The sequence below is a fragment of the Erithacus rubecula genome (assembly GCF_903797595.1).
Source record: "Erithacus rubecula genome assembly, chromosome: 4".
In the NCBI taxonomy this organism is placed as follows: Eukaryota; Metazoa; Chordata; class Aves; order Passeriformes; family Muscicapidae; genus Erithacus; species Erithacus rubecula.
In genome coordinates, this window is record NC_136686.1 from 58,390,112 (window position 1) to 58,412,985 (window position 22,874).

Here is a 22,874-nt window from a genome sequence, read left to right on the forward strand (position 1 = left end):
TGATTAAGTCACATGTTTCTGAGCACATCACAAATAAGAGACCAAATCAGCTTTTCTTTTGTACAAAAGATTTTTCCAGCATGTGAATCAACACGCAATGAGATAAATTTATCCTCAGTCATAAAACTGGAGTTCAGAGAAAGGTATTTTTTACCACCCATTAAAAAAAATTAATAAATTCAGTCAGACAGAAATTGAGTCTCTGCTTCTGTATTCTCTTCACTGAAACTCACTTGAAATATACTTTTTAAAAAGCATACTTTTGAATTAATTTGTATTTTTAAAACTCCAATAATTTTAAGATTGTCAAAGTTAGAGAATTCTGGGCAATAATTCAGCAGATAAAGTGAATTTCCTGCAGATTTCACCATGGAGTTATAAACGTAGATAATTTGAATTCTGACACAACTTTGGCATTACTTCTCTGATTTATCCTTATGCATTAAAACCTACATACTTACTTATTGTAGTTAACAGAATGATTTTACTTTTCTCCTCCACTAGTTTTATATTGTTTCAGTGAATACTATAATCAGCTATGGCCAAACAAAACAATGAATCTTATAGCCTGGATCAGACCAATATAATAAAACAGTGTTAAACTACATGGAGACAACAATTCATTGAGGCATCTTACTATGCTACTGAAAAAAATAATTTTGTTCTTCCCCCCACTAATACATAATAAAACCAATTTTAGCTAGTTTAAACTCCTTTTTTTTTCTTTTTTTCCCCCTCCCACTACTAGAAAAGTATGCAGATTCTGAAACAAAACTACTCTTTGGGTTGTGATGACACCTTTTACATACTTTACTTTCACAGACTATTCCTAGTAATTCCAGAAATATAATACAGATTTATTTAAAACTCCAAACTTCTCATTGTTTATCAGGTGTTCTAACCTCACAATCAGGTGGTGAAATGCAGCCTACAGTGCTAAGGAGTGCAAGTTATTGGAAATTGCAGTAAATTTGCATGACAGCTGTCACTGATACCTCCCAATCTATCATATCTACACCAGTAATCTGCTCTTTTACAAGGCATCCACAGTGATTTTGAACTCTTATGGCAAGTGGAAGACAGAGAAATTGTGCATGAATGGCTGCAGGAGATGGAAAGAACAACCTTACTGTAAATGTCACCATCACCTGCAGCCCAGGCTCCTCAGAGCTGCCACCCTGGGCACTGCCCAGATGTGACACAAACATCTCCATTACTGCCCTACCCAAAAAGCATTTTTTCTATTTCATTCCTAGTTCCCACAGAGCAGAACCCACACCATGAAAGCCACCAGAGACCTTGCAGAAGGAGGTGAGCCATCATGTTTCTGGTATGAAGGAATTCATACTGCTCCATAAGAATGGCATCACAGGTACCTCCCAAGTTAGCATTCCTCAGGTGCTGCTTACACTGGGAAAATCAGTATGTTTTATCAAGAACAAAAGCATTTAGCTCCACCATGGTCACTCAATTATTTATTGGGAATGTATGAAATGCCAGTAGGGAAAAAAAAAAAAAGGCAAACCAACACAAATTCTCACTACCTCTTCACATCATCCACTTACTTGTCTCTTCCATATCAATTAAAAAGATAATCAATTATTGTCTTCAAGGTATATAAATACTTCCTTTTCCCTTTCTGTAAATACTGATTCTTATTTTTTATGTGTATACAATGAAGGAATAAGATGTTTCCTCCCTTGAATAATGGACTCTGCAGAAATGAAGACCTGTATATTACTGAGTGGAATTAGACAGCAGCAAATGCAATCAATGGCTAAAATGATCAGATGGCTCTTTTAAACAAATTACTTAACTAAATCATGCACTACAGGACAGCAGAAGCCAGACTCATTAATAACCCTACTACCAGATTTAGTTCTTACACTGGAAACCTGGAGAACAAAAGCCAGCTGTGATATTGACTGAGGTCAAGTTGCATTTATTGTCAATACAGGACAAGCTTTGGCCTCAATCCCCAGTGATCATCAATGCTCAACACAGCTCTCTCAGGGTCCCTGAGATCATAAAATTATTCAAGGAAACCAACACTGTATTGCAACCTTACTCTCTTAGAGAAGTTTCATGAGGGCTATTCCATTTCAGTGATTCCCTGCTCCCTTGTGTCCTTTTGAAATCCCAGTCTTGGCATGTTTTCCTCTAGGCTTACATACTCTAGTATCCCAACAGTGAATATTCTACCTCAAAACCTTTTTCTTTTTTTTCAATCTTCCATGGTCTTGTAATATGGCTTTCCAAAAATCATGACAGGTACATATTTCCTAGTGAGATTAATGATGATTCAGAGAGGCTATGAAAAGCTATAATAATTTAAAAAATAAGTTTACATAATATCTATCTTTGTTGACATCAGATATTGCCCCTATAAGTGGAGTAATGACAGTCTCCAATACCTTAAAACACAAGGAACAAAGTGAAGAGCATTGTGTTTTTATTTTTTCCATGAACAAAGGGCAATTCCATAGCAAATATAATCAGGGTGTACAATACCTTAACAGACAGGAGATTTTGTCCCTAGATTTTACAAAAAATCTCAAATAGAAATAAACTAATCCAGTCTGTTTACATCTTATATTTGTTTATGCAGATTAATTCTTTTCTTTTAAAAGAATTTCCCTCTCAAGACTTGAAAAGATCCAAATAAACTAACCATAGTTTTGTAAGATCATTTTGAGGCAAAAGAAAAGAAGATGATACCCTCTCTGACTTGACATCTGGGAACAATAAACAGCCCCAGGCCTGGCATGTAGAATACCTGACAAGCTACCTAAAAAATCCCAAACAGTTTGGAAGTGCATAGAAGAATCAGCATGTTCAGAAAAAAGAAAAAAGCTGATTTTCAATTTCTTTAATATCAAACAGAGATTAAAGGAATAACTTATACTTTTTTTTCTTTTCCAAATAATCTTCATTTGGAATCAAGTTTAATACTTGGTTGTCAAGTGTGCCTTTTTCCTTATTTTTTAATGCATCTAGGGCTCCCAAAGTTTACTGAAATATTGCAACCAGCCTGTACAATTTGGGCAATTAGAATTCAGCAAATAAAGGCTTCAGTCTAATTACCTTTAGTATTGACTCTGAAACTGTGAGTTTTCTAACTCTCTTCACTTTCAATCGTGCATCTACAACCAACATGAGAATGACCACAAATATGACTTTAGATGAAAATGAAGTGCAAAATGTTAGAAAAGAAAATAAACATAATGCAGAATGTAGATGCCTGGAGACTGGAGACTCTGGAACAGGTTGCTCAGAACAGTTGTGAATGCCCCTAATGCCCCTAATGAGGATTTTAGCAACCTGGTCTGGTAAAAGGTGTCCCTGCCCACAGCAGAGGGCTTGGAATAAGATCATCTTTCCTGGGTTGCTTCCAACCTAAACCATTCTGTGATTCTCTGACAGCAACAACATACTTCATAGTCATTATCCTCAGATGTGTTCAAGAAACTACTGGAGTGGCACTTAGCACTGAAAGTGGTGATCAGTTATAAGACTGGACTCCATCTCAGCAGCATTTTCCAAACTATTTCTATGGTTCCATGTACTGAGTGTTGTATTGTTAGAGCTATATAATAAAACATATCTAAAACACAAGGCAGAAGTGTGAAAATAGCCAAGAGAGCCAGGATGTTTGAAACACAGTGAAATTATGCACACAACTCCTATCAAATCACAGGATCAAAGACTGTGATAGAGTGTTTATCTGATGGGTGCTGAACATGCTCCAACACATCAGTAAGGATTCAAACAGATGGGATTAGCTAGTTGCTTTGGATCTGCTCTAATGCAGTACAGAAAAACTGAACCTCTTCCACTGATAAGATGAAAAAAAGCATGTCCATGTAAACAGTCACTTAACAAAACTTGTATGAAAAAAGATTTTCGGTTTTATGAGAAATCCTTGAATCTGTTGGTTTAAACCATATCCTCAATGCTACTGTAACTTAACCACTTGTGCATTAACATGCAGTGTTTCCAAAGGTTCTTGTTAGAATGTTTTTAGACCAAGTGCAGTCATTTCCTCTGTTGATCTGAATTGCACAGTGAAGGACAACAAACAGCTCTAATGATCTGTTGCACTGAGACTCTCCCACTTGATGTCTGCATGGGGATTTGTGCCTGCCAAGGGCACTGGCTTTGCCCCATGCACAAAGCCCAGCTAAAAGCACAACTCCCTTGGTCTCCCATTGTTTCCAGCAAGCACAGGGGCCTGGACTTGTCTCACTGGGGAGAGCAACCTCTCTCCCTTTACTCTTGTGGAGTCAGGGCACCAGCTCCAGGCTCTTCCAAGATAACAACAGTACAACAGTCCTTCCTGCACATCACAGCCAAGGCTCCCAAAGCTGGACATCCCCAGCTCCCAGTGAAACTTCCCAGCTGTCTTCCTTAAAAAAAAAAAAAAGACAATAGAAGAGCCCTGTGCAAGAATGTCATTTAAGAAAAGGAAAATTCTCAGGCAGTAGCATCAGCCCTACAGACTGAAAAATCTTTGTAACCTCTCAGGCAATTGGATGGGATGGAATTACTCAGCAGTGCCTTCCATTCCTACTTTTTTCCCTCTCCCCTCACTTTGCTGACCAGATTATTCCTTGTATGTATAGTAAATTATTATAGAAATACTTTGCAATCAGAAATTTCCTGGTTTGAGAAACAGTTGAAGACAGAAACAAATTATAGGCATTGCTTACAGACAGCTTTAGTAACCAAAATTCAATTACAAACCTTTAAAGCACAGCTCTAACATACAGAAATGCAGTATCTTAAAACAGTTGATTGGGAATTCTCCTATAAGAGAAATAAGAAATATTCCATGCTGTACTGTGAACTTGATGAAACTGATAGGAAATTTCCCTGAGTAGTTGATATTGGAATGTGAAAATAAAGCAAAGCTCAGCAGGACACATTAAATTCATGCATTTCCAATGTCATTCCAAACAATATAGCATAAATCAGCATGGGCATGTAATTCTTGGATCTCGTTTGACATAAGCAAAGCAGAAATTATGCATTGTTGCAGGTGTTTTGCAAGCAAACATGACACCCAGCTGATTGTTAACAGGGCAACTTTTTCCAAAGGAAAATGAGCTGAAGGAAGATCTCAAAGCTGACAAATGAAAAAACCCAGGTGGAAATAGTTATGACCACTCCTGATCTGGAGCAGCCAGAGCTATTGTTTGTGCTGGATGGCACTGGGAACAGGCTGCTCCTGGGGCAAGCAGGAGCTGGCTCCAGCAGGCTTGAGAGGCATTTGGGGGATGACAGCCACTTCCAGCTGGGCTGCTCAGCATGGGCAGCTCCATTTGGCTCAGAGATTGCAAGAAATGTGCACCTTATGCTGAAAGCTACAGAACACCTGCAATTTATGTTCTCTGAGAAAACGACAAATTTTAAAGTTATATGACTTATAATACTGTTAAATCATAACAAAGATCATCTTGTTCCAATCCCCTGCCATGGGCAGGGACATCTTTCACTAGACCACCTCTGAGCCCCACCCAACCTGGCCTTGAACACTTCTAGGGATGGAGCAACCTGTTCCACACCTCACAGGAAGTCATTTCTTACTAATTTCTTTCTAATTTCTTATCTAAACCTACCTTCTTTCAGTTTGAAACTTTTACTCCTTGTCCTATCACTACAGGCTCTTGTAAAAAATTCCTCTCCAGGAATTCCTTTGTTTTTTTATATAAAACCCCATACGTGTAAAATATCTTTAGGTGCTAAAAATGGAGACTCTGCTACAGGTCCCATTTACTACTGAAGATGTATTTTAGGTACAGTGCAAAGGCTGAACACACAGACTTTGCAGTGTGCTGGTTAGGGTGATAAAGGGGAGAAAAGAGTCAGAAAAAACAATCTGATATTTGTAAAGCCATTTCTACATTATAATAAAATTTAAATATTTGATTTACAAAATAATTGCTGCAAGCTCAACGGATATTCTCTTTGTAACAGAAAAATATATGCTAAAAAATTCTCAAATATAAAGAGGGATCCTTGACTTGCCAATCTGGGTGAAACATCTTGCTAGGAGCTTTTTCCCCCTTTCTTTTCTGCTGCCCTTCTGAAAAACTCCTGATAAATCATACTCTGCAGGTTCACCCACCTTAAATGCAGGATGTTTTCAAGAGACAGCAGTTATCTGTAACTAGCAGCCAGAGGGGGGGGAAAATTTAAAAAGTCTATAGACTCACAGAGGCCTGGCTGCTCCTGGATTTAATCAGAAATCACTTCTCAGCAGTGACACATAATACTGTTTTCAGGCAAAACATGAATAAACATGTGCATAAACTTTCGATTCAGAGCAATGCCACACTGTCTCTGTGATCCATCAGATCTTAGAAGATAAACATGATGTGATGGGCTTGTCTCTTGCTAGAAAGGCTTCCAGACAGCAACTGGAAAGCTGCAACTAGTTGGTGATTAAGTGGATAGGACACTTCTCAGTGTGCGTAACATGTGGCCAGGCAAAGCAGCAGGAAGCACTTGCTTTTGACTTAAACACATAAAAAATACACTGAGAAAGACTGGTCAGAAAACCAGGATCCTGCTTTAAGAAACAAAAAAAAAAACCAAAAAAAAAAAAAAAAAAAAAAAAAAACAAACCAAAAAACCATAAAAAAACCCATTGGCATTTGGTTTCATTTTATGCTTTTAAAAAATAAAATGGAGGAGAAAGAAGGCAATCTTTGAAACATTAGTTGAGGAAATTATACCCAAGTGGTCCCACACCAAGAACATTATTGTACAGCACATTATTGACCTCCTCCAGGTCAAACTGGAGCCCATCCAGGTCACCTGCTTGCAAGTGTGTCTTCAGCAACAGCTTTATGGTGCCCACACAACATGCCCAGAGGGCAAGCTCAGGTTCCTTCTCATCCAGATAGCAATGTACTATTCCATTGTCTATTTTGGAATGTGGTTGGGCCCAGCACTCTATGCAGTTTCATGTGTGCCATCCTTCTGAGTACAGTGGGAGACACATACAGAGGAATAAGAAAAGGAATATTCACCAGTGCAGAATGACCCAGCAGCCTTTAAACACAGGTGTTTTTACCTTCTGCTGTGAGGACACCTGGCATGCCTGAACAGCCTGATCCTGGGCTGAATTCAGGACACTTGGTCCAGGCAGGGTGATGATGCCAGTGCTATTCCATCAAGGACTGCTTGGACCTTTGCTTACAGGAGCACAGACTGCTAAGTCTGGTGCCTGAGCCAAAGTCTAGCTCATCTCACCTATTCCCTGGTGATATTGGCCACACAGAACATTACACATTTTTTTCAGCAAATTGTTGAGCAGTTTAACCCTGCACTGTGAACCAGATGGAGATATCAGCTTTTCAGGGTGCCCTCTGTCCTTAGACCTGCCAATGACTGTGCCTGTAAAAAGTCTCATTAATAAATAATGCAAACAAGACAACAGTGTGCTCATGGTCAACTTCAGGACCAAGTCCTGTCTGACAAACTATAATAATGGGTGCTGCAGATTGAACAGGACTGCATGGCTGTCAAAAGACACAAGAGTGCTTCAACAGAACAAAAAACAGGAATGTGCTTCATTGGCTTGAGCCAGCTCTATTTAAAGGATCCAGAAGTACTGTGGTACATAGAAGGGGAAGGATTAAAAGAAGGATTGCAGAACCTCAGCTAGATGTCATCTTAATGTTATGCAACTCCTTTCTCCTGAAAACAAAGGGTGGATTCAGCAAGACCTAAGCAGCCTTGCTTGTGCAAAGCTAAATCCCACCCTGACCACTCACTGATCACTGCTCTAACTCCACACCAGGCAGTGAAAGAGGAAAACAGAGAGACCTCCTAGACTGTGAAACCTACTCCTGCAGAGCAGGCAACACATTCCTTTGAACCAGCCTCTCCCAGGGGAGTGGGAGCAAAGAGTTTCCAGTGAGGAGTGGATGCCAAAGAGGAGGTGACAGCACAAAGAGGCACCAGCAGCTCTTCAGAGGGACAGCAGCACAGGGGCACACAGGAAACCTCAGGTGTACCAACCAACACAGCACCAACAGAGCCCTGCCTGGCATCACCAGGTGTCCTGGTGACACCAGGACAGGCTCACCTCCACCACTCCTCATTAATGTGGTGGGATGTCAAGTTGGCCTAAATCCAATATTCTGCCAATAATGTCACCCAGTTTGGATCCAAAGGGGACAACACCAGGGCTCTGAAGGAGCCACCACCCAGGGAAGCCAAGGTGAAATCCCCACCACTGTGAAAAGTTACAGGCTCCCACTGGGCTTTTAATTAGCATTTTGTACCATTCATTCTTTAAAACAAAAAGGCAAAGGGGGTGGGTAGAAGAATAAACACCCCAAGAGAAACCCCACGCAAATTACTTATAATTTGTTAGTTGTCAAACAGTGGTTTTAACAAGCTGAAAGAATTTTACTAGATGTCTCATACAGTGTGACTGATGTACCTACTTGTCCAATTAGAAGTGCAAACAAACATAAATATCTCATTAAAATATATAAATGTATATATCTTTGGTTTCCTACACTTTACCACTTCCAGCATATTTCTGAAATGCATTTCACTTCAGGAGAAAACACTGCATCACACTCTCTCATCTGCAGATACCTCTGCATGCTTGTGCTTCTTGGTTATTAAAAAAGCTTCTGCTTTATGTGGGATTTGTCATGTAAAATGTAAAATTAATACCTTCAAAAATGTTTTACTCCAGCAATCAATAGTAACCCTTATTGAACAGGAGAGGGGTTTTTGTGTGGTTTGTGTGCCTTCACTTGGATGCAGTTCTGCTTGCACAGACTTTTAAATTACACTGCAGTGTTCTCCACTCTGTTATTGATTGAGCTGAGATTTTTGGCAAGTCATTTCACCACCGTGGGGTTCTGTCTATTCCTACCTATCCTCTGTGTCTCATTTGCCTTTATAAACCCTTTGGGGCAGCAGGTGTTTTTCACTGTCAGCCTGTAGTACCTGTCACCATGGGATCTTACTGCAGTTGGCTTGATAGGCTAACAACAACATTCATGTTGTAAGAGATTCATTTTTAAAGAACAAAAGGAAAAAACCTAAGCAATTGGAGAAATACAGTACCAGTTCTATGGGCAAACCATACATATTTAAAAAGATCCTTTTTCCTAAAAATCTAAAGAGGCTTTAATAATGAAATAAATTTCATTTAAAAATTACAAACAAATAAAACCATAAAAAGACAGCACAGAGGGCAAAAATCAAAATTATGATTGTGAAACTCAGTAATTTTCGAATGGTTTCTAAGAACTCTATCTCATAGCCCAGGTCAGGAGACCAAGGAGAAAAGGAAGTATTTTGCAGTCCCAGCTTCCCTCCTCACACTGGAATTCACAGAGGCAGCTGAGGACATCAAGAATAACTCCCTCTCTGGGGACTCTCAATAAGTTTTTCTCAAAATGATTTCTAGAATCTGGAAGCTATTCAGATGGTCTAATAACAAGGCCAATATTAGTGTCTAAAGGGATACAAGTGAAGACTTCTGGTGTAATGTCCCAGCTGCAAATCTTCCTCAGCATCCTCACTAGCTGGCCAGCAGTGCAGAGATACAGAGGGAGGAATTCTGCAGCTCATGCAGCCTGTTCCTACAGCAACTGGTGAGAAAGTTACTTACTACTTACCAGAAATCTTCTTAATATTGACCCAAAAGAATACTACTTGGATTTACTACTTTTCTAGAACTGGTACTGCCCTCATCACCTGCAGGAGGTGCTTTCTCACATATGCAAAGAAAACAAAACCAAAACCAAACCTTCATCTTTTCTGACTTTTACACTCAGAAATATTGATTTCACTACCCTTAAAGTGCAGGCACAGACATGAATCCCTACCAAGGCAAAGCAGCTGTTACACTTCTGCAAGTTAGATGAACTGTACACAAACCCATACAATATTTCACACATATTTAAAAGAGGCATATTTAAGTTTTATGGGTTCATCTGTTCTGAAGACTATTTCAGTACATAAGTATCATAGGCTTAACATAAAAACTCAACATAAATATGAATCCAGAAGACCTTTTAATTGATATTTCAATTACCAAACCCAACATGTTGATTTTACTTTACTTTCTTAACAAAACCTCCAGTACTGTGATGGGTTCTTTTCCTGAAATCTTTTATGGTATTTTTACTGGAAAATGACCAAATAGAGTGAGTGTTGAAAAAGCTCCTTTTACTGGCTTATCAGAAATTCCAGTAATTCTTCTAGAAGTTTACAGGGCAGAAATGTTCTTCCACATCTGTAATCAAGCAGATAAAATGAAAAACCAAATTCTTCAGGAAACATATTCTCTGTACACAGTATAACAAGGATTTTTGTGTATAGACTTCACTAGCAGTAGCTATAATAGAAAACCATGAGACAAAAGACCAGCACTACCAATAACAGAAGCTCCACATTAGTAATGACTACAATATTCTCTTAAATCCAAAAATATTGCTCAGCTTTTATCAACTTTAAAGCTTTTATCACCAAGACTGAACTATGATCAATTTGATAAAATGATAAAATTATACAGAATATTTCCAGCAATTAATTCCAGGAAATTCATTATATTAGACTCTGAATTTAATGTGAATACTTCCTTACATTGCCATAGAAACTACAGACTCTCTAGTTGCTAGTTGCTACAACAAAAAGGAAAGAGTTTCTCTCACCAAGAGTTTTCAGGTTTCATGCAGGAGACAACAGGCAGATATAACAAACCCACAAGGAAACAGAAATTAGAAATATCAGTTAAAAAAAAGACTATACAATTACTGTATAGATACATATGTATGTATCTCTATGAAATGAAGGGGGCCAGAGCAAACCACCTATTATCATCAAGTGCAGAACAGGCATCCCAGGGGGCCTGAGCTTCAAGGAGAGTTTTCCAAATGAGTGGTGTAGTGACTGAACAGGGAATCTGGGGGCAATTACACTTTACCTAAGCCAAGCACTCAACAGTTTAATCTGCACAAGTGTTCAGCTCCTCCATCATCTGATACAAGAGTTCAGCAGCTGCTCCCTTTCCCACTTCACAAGGATTTCAATTCCATGATAGGAGCACCTGCATGACATTTTAGCTTCCTAAGCTAGCAACAGGACTCTACAACACTTTGAAATATAAATTGCTTTTCCTATTAAAAAACCAAGGACAGAGAATTAAAATATAATGGGATTAATACTTGTTTATACTAACATACCATTTTGGAAGCATGTGAGAGGCTTATGTGACATTTATTACTGCAGATTTAGCACAAAGAAGGACTTACTAAGGGAATAAGAGAAATTAACACAGCCATGCCATTTCCTCCTAGTAAAAGAATAAGCTGTGGGAAGGGAAACTGATAGAAACTATTCAGTGTAACTCATATGGGGTACAAATAAGACTGCTCATAACTTTTCAATCTAAGTTTAAGTAGAAAAAATGGTTTGTGTCCTAAGAACTTACATAAGAAATGGACATCCTGGAATGAGACTGATGCCCCAATTTTGTTTCCTTTCAACTTCTGCAGGACAGGTTAGGTGTTATTTCATGAAATGGCAATATTTTATCATAAATATGCCGATTAATTCATGATTGGCATGACAGAAACAAAGGTGCTTGTAATACTACAAAAAAGAACTTTAAAATGTGCAATTTAAAAATCATTTTGCACGTTTCATTTTGAGAAATGCAAGGACAATGTGGAGATACAAAGATACCAATAACTCGGTAAGTAATAAAAGACGAATTGTACCTGTTTGCAGGAAGGATTTCCACTCAGGAATACTAATGTAACATTAACACAGCTACATAATGTACTTGCTACTCTAGTGTAGAAAATTTTGCTCATTATACTCTACACTGTTTTCCATAGTTCTGCTATGTAAAGTGGATCTATGAGCACTACTCATAATGATAAAGTCTATTTCTAGGAGTTTTCTCCTTTATTTCCTGCATAATGAGGACACATTATTTCTTCAGCGTTTTTAAAAACAAGCACATTATCACTCTGCAGAGAGTGAGTGATCTCAGTTCTGTCCTCACTGTCTGACCTACCAGACTGTCAAGGAAGAACCCTGGCCAGTGTAGTAATCTGGGCATCTGAGCAATTCAATAATTCTGGATAATGCAATGAAATTACTGCCATCTCTGGCCACAGAGACTACCATATGTGTCACATATCTCCAGACCAGGACAATGGGAGATTGTTGTACCAGGTTTCTCCCAGTAGAACAGGCATGATCTAGAATCATGGAATACCAGAATTCTGTGTCAAAACAAGTTTCTGCATGCTTTCTAAAGTGCATTCAAGCACAGAGGGTGGAAATATCTTATTGGCAGGATAAACTAGCTGGTGCTAATGCCAGACATGAAAGATGCACTACCTGAGAGGTTCAGGATGAATTCCAGCAACACAGGAAGGTGCTTCACTAGCACAAAAGGCTTGGACCAGGCAAGACAGAGGAATGTTGGTGGCAGATAGAGCTCCATGGTTTGCAACTGTATGGGGGATCTCCATGAAGTACACTGATCTGAACCAAGGATGGCTCAAGGAGTAACAAAAAAATTATATAGAAATGTACAAAGAAAGGTGTTATTTGGTTTATGGTGTATAAGGTTTATGGATGTGGTTTATTGGTGTATAAGGTTTATGGATGTGGCAGCAGACAGCCAATCTGTCTTGTCTGAAAAGCATGAAATAGATGCACATTTGGTATTTTAATTCCATTTTCACATGGTGTTGAATACCTGGACTGTTGTCCTTGCTTCCCAAGGTCAGAGGCCTGAAAAGAAAGGCACAGTAATGACTCAGTGTTTATGGTCCTGCACTACCACTACTTGGTGTTTATGGTCAGGACACCAAGACTCTGTCTGTCCATCCTTCAGAGAAGAAGGATCCAGAAACAGAGCCAGGGAGGTGTTTCCTCAGCAGCAAGGAATCCAGCATGCAGTTCTGTCCATAACAAAACACTACCTGGTAAATCTCTTTTTTTTTTTTTTTTTTTTTTTTGTAGGAATGTCACACACATAGGAAAGTCATCCTACACAAATATGTGTTTCTCCCTAACTTCTCATTGTTTCACCCTACTTTCATGAGAACTTGGGACAGAAACACAGATGTGTTAACAATAACTCATGCTTTCATCTGAAGAAGGTGGAATGCTGTTTTTTCCTCTGGAATGAGTTAACTGTGCATAGTTTAGAGGCACTTTACACCAGCATTCTTCTGGAGAAATCAGTTGGTCATAGCTTGGACTGGTGCATTGTTGGCTGTATATAAAACTGACTGGATGGCTGGGTCTAGAGAGTGTGTTTTCAGTTCTGGGCCACTCATTGCAACACAGACATTGAGGTGCTGGAGCATGTCCAGAGAAGGGCAATGGAGCTGGGGAAGGGTCTGGAGCACAGGTCTGATGAGGAGCAGCTGGGGGTGTTCAGCCTGGAGGAAAGGAGGCTCAAGGGAGACCTTACCCCTCCCTAAACTGCCTGACAGGAGGTGTACTGGTGGGAGGTCAGCCTCTTCCAAATAACACAAGAAGAAATGGCCACGAGTTGCACAAGGGAGGTTTAGATGGGATATTAGGAAAACTTTCTTCCCTGAAAGCATTGTCAAGCATTGGAACGAGCTGCCCAGGGAAGTGTTTGAGCCACCCAACCCTGGAGATCTCAACTGGCACTTGGGGTCACAGTCTAATGGTGCATTTGGCAGTGGTGGAATCAATTATCTTAATGGTCTTTTCCAAACCAAATGATTCTATGATTTCAACGTGCTTTGAGAAACTAACACAGACCTAGGAAATACATGTTCCTTATGCTGACTTTTTCCTGTGCCTCCAGCACAGGGCTGTGCACTCTCTTGAGTATGACAGAACATGTAAATTCTAAAACCAGTAATGTACTTTAATAATCTCTAATTTTTTTTTCCTGCAGCTTTCACACAATTTTACTTTCTCCATTTTGTTCCTTGTCTTACTTTCCTTCATCTCAAATTCATGCACTGTGGAAATAATCAAAGACACCCAGGAGAAACAGCTGAAGCTGATAAGCAGAGCAAAACAGCATTATTCATATATTACTAATCATAATGTATGTATGAATGAGAAGACACCTGGTAGTGCTGTGTTGACAGCAAGCTACCTTTTGATTAAGCTTTCTGAATTCTAGCAATCTGAAGGTACTGACTAGGAGTTCAAGAATAATGTAAAAATAATAAATACATGGCAGGTACACACAAACAACAGCTTTCTTTCAGCTCAGCTTCTAGAGAAACCATAACTACTGTTTTTGAGATGATTCTTTACCAATGAAGATTTTTGTCCAGTTTAGGAATGGTAAATAATTTTTGTTAAAGACCTTAAGTATGTTCCTTTTCTCTTGCTTCTGCCCACCATTCCACTTTTCATTGGGTAGTTTCAGCCTGCAGTTAGAAAGCAAAACAAATGGCCAGAAAACTATGACACCTTCTTGAAGAAAAGCTGATTTGTAACAAATTAGGTGTGCTGTTGGGATCACAGCCCCTGTGGTTTTAGAAATTTCAGTTAAGGCCAGCATTGCAATGGCATTTATCAACAAAACCCAATGACAGGCACTTTGCCCCTGACATCAATACCTTCCAACTCTCTGCTCTAGACTGCACCTATCTGGACAGGCATCTAGTCAATCTTATTCTGAAGTTTATGGTTATTTTATTTCCTACTGCAGAATCCTGTGCCATTCTGTACATTGCTTGGCCACCAGAGTGAATGGGCTCATTGTAATTATCATATATGTATTTGCACCAAAACTAGAATGAAAAAAATTCTAGAGTAGTATCATAGTAATACTTTTACAGCAATACTGTACAAATTCTTACACAATCTCAACCTACAGATAAAAATTTCTACCAGTCTCAAAAAACCCCAAAATTGTACAAATATATATGTAAATTCTTATAAACATCTAGGTACATAAGCAAAAAAATTAGTTCCAGAATGTTAACACAAAGAATATCATTGTTCTCTGAACTTTGCCTTGATGTTCCCTAGTAAAAAAAAAAATCTTCCTTTATTTTCTTATTTGTTTACAGCACCATGAGGAAGAGAAGAACAAGAAACATCTGCTCCAACAACTACTGCAGCACTTTCCATCACCCCAAGTCACAGTTGTGACCACCTTGTCCCATAAATCCCTTTTGAAGGAGTACTTTTTCCATGTATGCACCACTTCTTGTATACAAAATATGTAGATGAATAATTTATAGAATCTTTCATGTCATGAAAGGAGCTCCTCATCTATAAAGAGCAAGGGGAAGATCAAGAACACCAAAAGCAAAAGCTGAGAGTCCATATCTTTCATGAAATGCTGAATTAATGCAGGTGAGGCTATAGGATGCATAAAGGAAGTCAGACACAGTCCTACCCCCTCACACCAGTACTTTCCTTTGATGTCAACAGTACCAACAGATGGACAAGTCTTACTGTAAAATTAACTTTATCTTATGTGACTAAACAGAACTAAGCAGAGCACTCTCAATTATTTAATTTCTTCAAGGAAATGATGCACTAACAAAGTCATGGCCCCATCCTTTAATGGCACATTTGTAATTCTCAGGGAAGGAAAAAGACTGATGAATATAATTGTACTGCCAGTGAACAGAGTCCCTGACATGAAGCATCACAAGCTCCCTGGAGGAGCTGAAGAATAAATCACAAGCTACATGAGTCAGAAGTCAGCTTCAATGGTCTTTAAATTAAGATGGACAGGCATAAGAATAACATAAAGTAATGGTTAAAAAAAGAACTCTGAATGTAATTTCAGGAGTTAGTAGAATCCTAAGGAGCGCAAACTAGGAAAAAGGAGTAAGTTTATTTTCAAATACTATCTATGCAAAAGTCATAGAGAAAAGTACAACCACGCAGGTTTTCAGGATTCTTTGGGTCTGGTTTTTGAAATACCCTTGTGATTTTTTTTTTTTTTATTCTGGAAAATCATGCAACTTTCTGTTGCAAAATATTGTTCTTCTTGTGAAAATAACTATATCAAACATTCCCATCTTGGAATATACTATATAGTGATATCCAGGAATAAAAGATCACCAAAAGACTATCTATGTGCACAGTGTGTTATAATGAATGTAGAAGATAATTATTTATGAATTTAAGTAACAAGAAAAAATAAAAAAAACCCATAACTATACATTGGAATATAAGTATGAGAAAGTCTGTAGTAAAATACTAACACTAAGTTTACACGTGCAGGCAAAACTTTGGAAAATCACAACAGTCCTGCATTTCTCTGTCAAAAGGCTTGTCACAGACTTTTAAAGAAATTTTAAAAGTTAAGCCAGGTTTTAATTGCAAAGCTTGTGGATGAACCCATTATGAAAAAACACTACCAGGCTACTAAAGCCCTTAGCCACAAGTCAGTGGGTGCTGGGGCAGTACCATCCTGTCCTTTAGTCTTCACTTGGCAACCACAGTCACAGCCACCAGGAATAGGATGTGTAGGATGCAGTCTGCCCAAACTTGGCTGCTCCTGCATCCATCCTAATGAGGGTCCAAACCTTTTCCTGACTGGGAAAGCGCTTGAAAATATGCCCCAGTACATCTACAGTCAGCAAAACATTCTAGCATATGCTTACTATTAAGCAAATGACTGGACTGAGAAAATTAAACTGGTTTTTAGTTCCTACTTACATTATGTGTACTAATTGCCTTTTTTGCATAAGGAGCTAATGAATTAAGGGTTGACGCTCAAAAGTCTGGTTATTTAGAGTCAGATAAGAGCCATTACAAAGTATCCATATTAGGTGCCTCTTTTATTCATATTTCATATATTCATACCACTACATACTTCTAAAAATAAATTAAATTGCTCAGTTGGTCAGATCACCTGGTTACTTAGTACACCCAAACCATTTTCCTTGAGAAAGAGAAATGCATCAGGCAGGAGCTCCAGGACAAAATCTGTTGCAATGGTTCTGAGTTCTGAAATCCATGTTTTCACTGTTCACTGGGATTCTGCTGAGGGCATCTGTGGAAGTTTACAACTCTGTGTAAAGAAAAAAGATCCTGGTTTATGCAGTACAACCAAGTGGGCTGTTTGTGCAACCCTCCAAGGAGTGAGTGCACAGCACAGACCTGTATCACTGGTGGGAATTACTGTGGATCTGAGACAGCAGTGATGAACAGAGAATGGAACTGGAGGCAACACTGCTCCCCGTGTGACTCTTCCCCATGTGATTAGTTATCCAAATTAAGATGCCTTTCCTTAACACACTGCTACTTCTACAACTACGCATCTGTACATGAGTGGGAAGAAGACAGCACTTAATCCAAACTGTTCTGCATGTAAAAACAAACACATTTGAAATTCAGAAGTATTCCTTTAAGAAACAGTACAAGGCTCTTATCCTCACCCAAGAGAGCAGAAGGTCAGAATGTACATTTGCAATACGCCCAACTCATGTAACTGCTGTAAACAATTCTCTCATTTGAAGGATGTATATCCAAAAAAGCACAGGGTTTTGCCTTTTTTATCTGATCTTAAGGGCATTGCCTTTGACTTCAACTGGGTCAAGATTTCATCCCATGTGTTTTTAGAGATTCTCTGTGATTCTGCCAACAGTAGCACAAGTGGCTCGCAAAATAAAAAAAAAAAAACAAACCTAACAAAAATCCCAAACAGGAAATACTCTCCAAGGAATATTTCTTTGTGAACTCTTACAATTAAGACTAAATAATAATAATAATAATGATTCTTACAGTTTTCTCCCCATGCAAACTCAGTCACAATGTCCTGCATTAAAACCCTATTTATCAGGCGTCATACCTAGGAGAATTCATGTTGAATCATATCATGCCAATCAGTTTCTCATGATGTTTACTCCTCCTCATAATATGCAGCAACTCCTACGTTATATGTTTGGGGGTTTTATAACTCAAGATGCTTAGCTAACAGCAATATTCCACCCAACTTTTCAAAATAAGTATTTCATCTAGTAATATGATAAGTGATGAAGTATTTAATTATTTCAGAGAGGGAGGTATTTAATCAAACATAAGGGAAAACCATGAAAGCACCTTTTCTATGCTTCAAAACAGCTAATTCTTGAATTAGCCATTCCCTGATTTCATCTACAAGTGAATTTTCACTGCTGAATTGTCAAAACTTTCAAACAAGAGAAATACTCACAGTCTCCTACTAAAGATCATATTATAAATAGTCGTGTCCTACCTCCACATTTCTCTCTCTGACTTCATTCCTAGGCAGCACTGAAGAAGCAGCTACAGTCACATGGTGCATTCAAGGTCATGCTATTCTAATTGACAGAGATAGCATTGATAAATTATGCGGAAACAATGATAATGGAGCCATTAACCTTGTTCCAGCACACTAAAGGTGCTTTATAATTAAAAGGAGTACAAAAGTTACAAAAACATATAAAGATTTTATTGCTCAGCCTTTCCTCTCCTACACAGAGCTGCAAAGCACTGTTAGGGAGTAGTACCATTGCTGTAAGTGCTGCCTGTGCTTTGTCACCGAGGGGCGCAGGCAAACACCAGCTCACACTGAAAGGAGGAGTCAGGTAGTGAAATGCACAAACCACTGACCTTTTTTTTTTTTTTTTTTCCCAAATAGGAAGTTGGATCCAGAAGGCTTTTCTGGCATAAAGGATGCTGGAGCACATGAAAGATCATTCCAGCCAGGAAGTCCTTCTCAGTCCAAGAATCTCTGCTGAGCTGTCATTTCCAAACACACAGTCATGTGGCCAGTGCTTTGAGAACTTGCATTAAAACTGTGTTGAGTTACCATACTGAACTGAAACTCCTTAGATATGTATAGGTACAGGTCCAGATATATATAATTAGGAAGAATTCAGAATTTATCTCTTATGTCTCATGCAGAAGTTTGCAGTAATTCCCAGACTAAAAGCCTGACTAATGTCCCTAATTCATGTATGACAGGTAATTTATTAAGGGTGCACACATTAATGAATCACTAGTGGTTGCTTTGACTTAAAGAGAAATATTAGAAAAACAGTGAAGAGATAGGACATATGTTTCACATAGCAATTCACATAAATTTCCCTTACTGTAAAGAATTCTATAGAATTTCTGGGAAAAAAAAATTAAAAATTGGATTACAGACAATCTACCATTATCTTCTTGACACTTCAACTGCTGCTTCTTTTTGAATCCCATCACAGTAAGACCACTCACACTAAAATTGTTAATAAAAAGAGGACAATACAGAGCAGGCTTCCTGGAGTTCAAGTACCCAGAGCTGACACTACACTGACACTACACTGCCAAGACAGAATCCATTATACTAACTTTTAACTTGTCTCATGAAGTATTGTGTCTCCCTGCATAGCTCGACTGTCAAGATATGATGGACAGCATATTGCACAACTTACTCAAAAGGACAAGTAAAACAGTCCCAGATCATATCTGTATATAGAGGCTTGACCTCATGGAGATAACTGAATATACAATAAAGTACATTCTGAAGGCCTGAGTGGAAATCAGATTCTTTCTACTACTTCTATCATGTTTGGATAAACTAATAATTAGCACATTCTTCAGGCACTCAGAAGTATCACAAACTATACTTTAATCAATAAACCATCAATTACAAAAAGGAAGCAAAATTGCCAAATTATACTCAGTTTCAGAGAGACTCTCCTCTGTGTCCTCTGAGCAGACTGATGGCTATAGTTGCAGAGCACAAGCGCCTCTGATGCATGGTATCTAAAAACTTCCCACCGCAGAAATTCCCAAGTTTTCAATGGCTGGGCTCACTGCCCGGCTGGAATGCGTATTTAGCGATACGCCTACAGCCGCTGCACCACCCAGAGCCAGGAGCACCTACAGACTGGGCTCCCAGAGCAGCTCCTGTGCTCCAGAAATGCTGCTGGGGTAGCACAAATCTCCTCGCAAGCGCTCAGCTGCAGAGAACTCAACTCAGCACAGTTTAAAGAGGACAGAAACAAACATGTAAACAGCATCTGTGCCGTCTCTTCTCTATTGACTTTCCTGGAAACGCATTAACCTATTACAGTACTTCAAAATAAACAAGCGAAACAAACACGAGGCGAGAGTACCCCGTTCTCTCTCAAAAGTTTCTTTGTGTGTGTCCTCCCACTTGCTCCGAGCTCCCCGTTCCCTGCGATTAGCGATCGTTTTCACCAGGGATCAAATGAATGACTTTTCCGCTAATGACACTTAAGAGATGCTGAAGGCAGGCTGGGCGCCACCCGGCGCGCTCCGCAGCCGCTGTCCCCGCCGCAGGGCGCCCGGAGCGAGGCGAAGGGAAGCCAAGGGCGAGCCCCGCTCCGCAGCCGCTGTCCCCGCTCCGGGCCCGCGGCAGCGCCAGCGGCGGCAGCTCCGGAGAGCGGCGGGGCCGGGCCGGGGGCCGGGCAGGGTCGGGCGGGGTGCCGGCCCCTCGGAGCGGGGCTGCAGGGGATGCTGCCGCCGCCCCCCGCCCGGCCCCCCCGGCATGGCGAAGCGCTGTCACTGACGCACATTTAATTCGCCCGGCTGCGGGTACCGCGCAGCGCCGCTCGCATCCTCCCCCCGCCGCCGGGGAGGGGGCGGCTCCGCCGGGGAGGGGGAAAGTCAAACTGCAGCAACAAAGTTGCTCCCCCAGACCTGCCGCGGCCCCCAGGGGGTGGGCGGAGAGGGGGGCCCATGCCCGCCTTACCTTGCTTGACGCACTTGAGGCGGATGGGGTCCTTGCAGTGCTTGATCACGGCCAGCACATCCCTGATGGTGAGCCCGGCCACGGGGGTCTCGTTCACCTCCAGCAGCAGCTCCTCCGGCACCAACTTGCTGCCGCCCTCATAGGCCACCTTGCCGGGCTTCACTTCCCCCAGGTAGGGGAACTGCCCATTCTCGGCGCCCCCCTTCAGCTCGAAGCCCAGCTGTCCCTCCGGGTTCCTCACGATCACGATCTCGTGGACTCTGCTCGTCCAGTGGCTTTTCTTCTTCAAGCCCTTGGACATTGCCGTGGGGATGCTCTGCCCGACTCCCTCCCTGCAGTCCGTGCTTCGTGCCCCCGTCCCCGTGTGCCCCACTGCGGGGCAGCCGCGCCGCTGCGGGCAGGCTCGGGCGGGCGGAGCGGCCCCGCGGGCTGCGCTGGCTCGGGGAGCGCCTCTGTGCCCGCTGCTCCCGGCTTTAGCTGATATCCATGGCAGCCGCGGCGGCCGGACCCTGCCTGCGCGGGGATGCACTAGTTGTAGAGAAACTGGCAGGAGGGAGGAGGGAAGAGGGAGGGAGGCGGCGGGAGGGAGGGAGGGACGGCCGCGGCGCGGGGAGGAGGAGGAGGGCTGTCGGTGTCGGTGCCGGAGCGAGGCGGGCGCTGTTTCGCCGCTCCCGCCTCGCCTGACCCGGTAGTGAAGGCCGAGAGAGAGGCTGCCTGGCACGGCCGGCAGAAGGCGGAGAGCGGCCCGGGCGGGGGGGCGAGGGCGCTGGGCGGGCGGGAAGGAGCGGAGACCCCGGCCCGGCCCCAGCGCGGCCCCGCCGGGACGGGCACTCGGGGAGCGATGGAGCCGGCACCGCCCCGGCTGCGACCCGGCTAGATACTGCCCAGCACCGGCTGGACACTGCCTGGCCTCGGCCTCGCTCCGGCTGGACTCTGCCCGGCACCGGCTCGGACACTGCCTGGCCCCGGCCCCGCTCCGGCCCGGACACTGCCTGACCCCGGTTGGACACTGCCCCGCTCCGGCCCGGACACTGCCTGACCCCGGCTGGACACTGCCCGTCACCGGCTGGACACTGCCTGGCCCCGGCCCGGACACTGCCTGACCCCGGCTGGACACTGCCCAGCACCGACACTGCCCGGCTCCGACCCCGCTCCGGCTTGGACAGTGTCCAGCTCCGACCCCGCTCCGGCTTGGACAGTGTCCAGCTCCGGCTCCGCTCCGGCTCGGACAATGTCCAGGACCGGCTCTGCTCCGGCCCGACACTTTCCATCACCGTCCCGGACACTGCCCGGCACTGCCCCGGACACTGCCCAGGACTGGCCAGGACACTGCCCCGCTCCGGCCCCGCTCCGGCCCCGCTGCAGCCGCGGGGGCACCGGCAGCGCCCCGAACCGTGCGGGCATCGCGGCGCTGGGGGAGCTGCCCGAGCCCGAGCGCACAAGGGTCCGGTCCTGGGTCCAGGAGCTCTGCTCGCGGCCGGGAGGGACCGAAGGCAGCTGGGCTTCGGGCTGTGGTACCAAACCGAGAGACACTTGTTCGCTTCGAGCATCTCCGTGTCGCGGGCATTGCAGAGTGGTTTCACTCCACGAGGTCTCAGTTTATTGAGTTACACGTGGGTATTATTCCTTACTCTGGGTGCTGTGGCCAGAGCCGAGGGCTCAGGCGGTTGGTACACCTGAAGAGGCTATGACAGAGAGAGAGGTGGCAGTTCGTGCCATGAGATTTACTGTCACCCGGCGAGTGTTCACCACCCTCGTGCAGGCTGCCTTCTGCCACTTGTCCTTAGTGGCCAAAATCCCACACTCCAACCAGGAGATCATCCCTACAGCCCCAGCAGCGGGTTACACTGTTCAGCAGGTGATACTGTAGCTCGCTCCTCCTGCGAGCTCTCCCTTTAGTAAGTTCTGTCATATGCCTCGCATGTGTGAGAACCATGCAGTATAGCAATTGGCATGTCTCTCTGGGAAACTTGCCTTGACTAAAAAAAATAGTTTCCATCCGAAGTGGAGATTGACAAAAAACACTCAGAACAACATCCTGACTTTAAGAAGCATAGTTTTTGTGCCTGCAGGGTATAGGGGAGTGGGATACATTAAGGCAGGGGTCTGCAGACAGGTAGTGAATGGGATAAGGCAGAAGAAATGTACTCTGTGTTGTGGTATGTGATTTAAAGATGGTCAGATA

The 22,874-nt window shown here is 42.2% G+C and overlaps 1 protein-coding gene across 7 annotated transcripts in view; it reads right to left on the bottom strand.

Moving 5' to 3' along the window:
• The window catches only part of MAGI2 (membrane associated guanylate kinase, WW and PDZ domain containing 2), a 685,143-nt gene extending 663,863 nt beyond the window's left edge, over window positions 1-21,280 (bottom strand). For 5 of the 7 annotated variants that reach the window (XM_079303121.1, XM_079303120.1, XM_079303125.1 and 2 more), the window contains exon 1: window positions 20,690-21,280. In XM_079303121.1, coding sequence (XP_079159247.1) covers window positions 20,690-20,990 — 301 coding nt within the window. In that variant the 5' untranslated portion in view covers window positions 20,991-21,280. The remainder of the gene's footprint in view (window positions 1-20,689) is intronic. The other 2 variants (XM_079303124.1, XM_079303123.1) reach the window with 1 other exon arrangement.
• Between the last annotated feature and the right edge of the window lie 1,594 nt (window positions 21,281-22,874).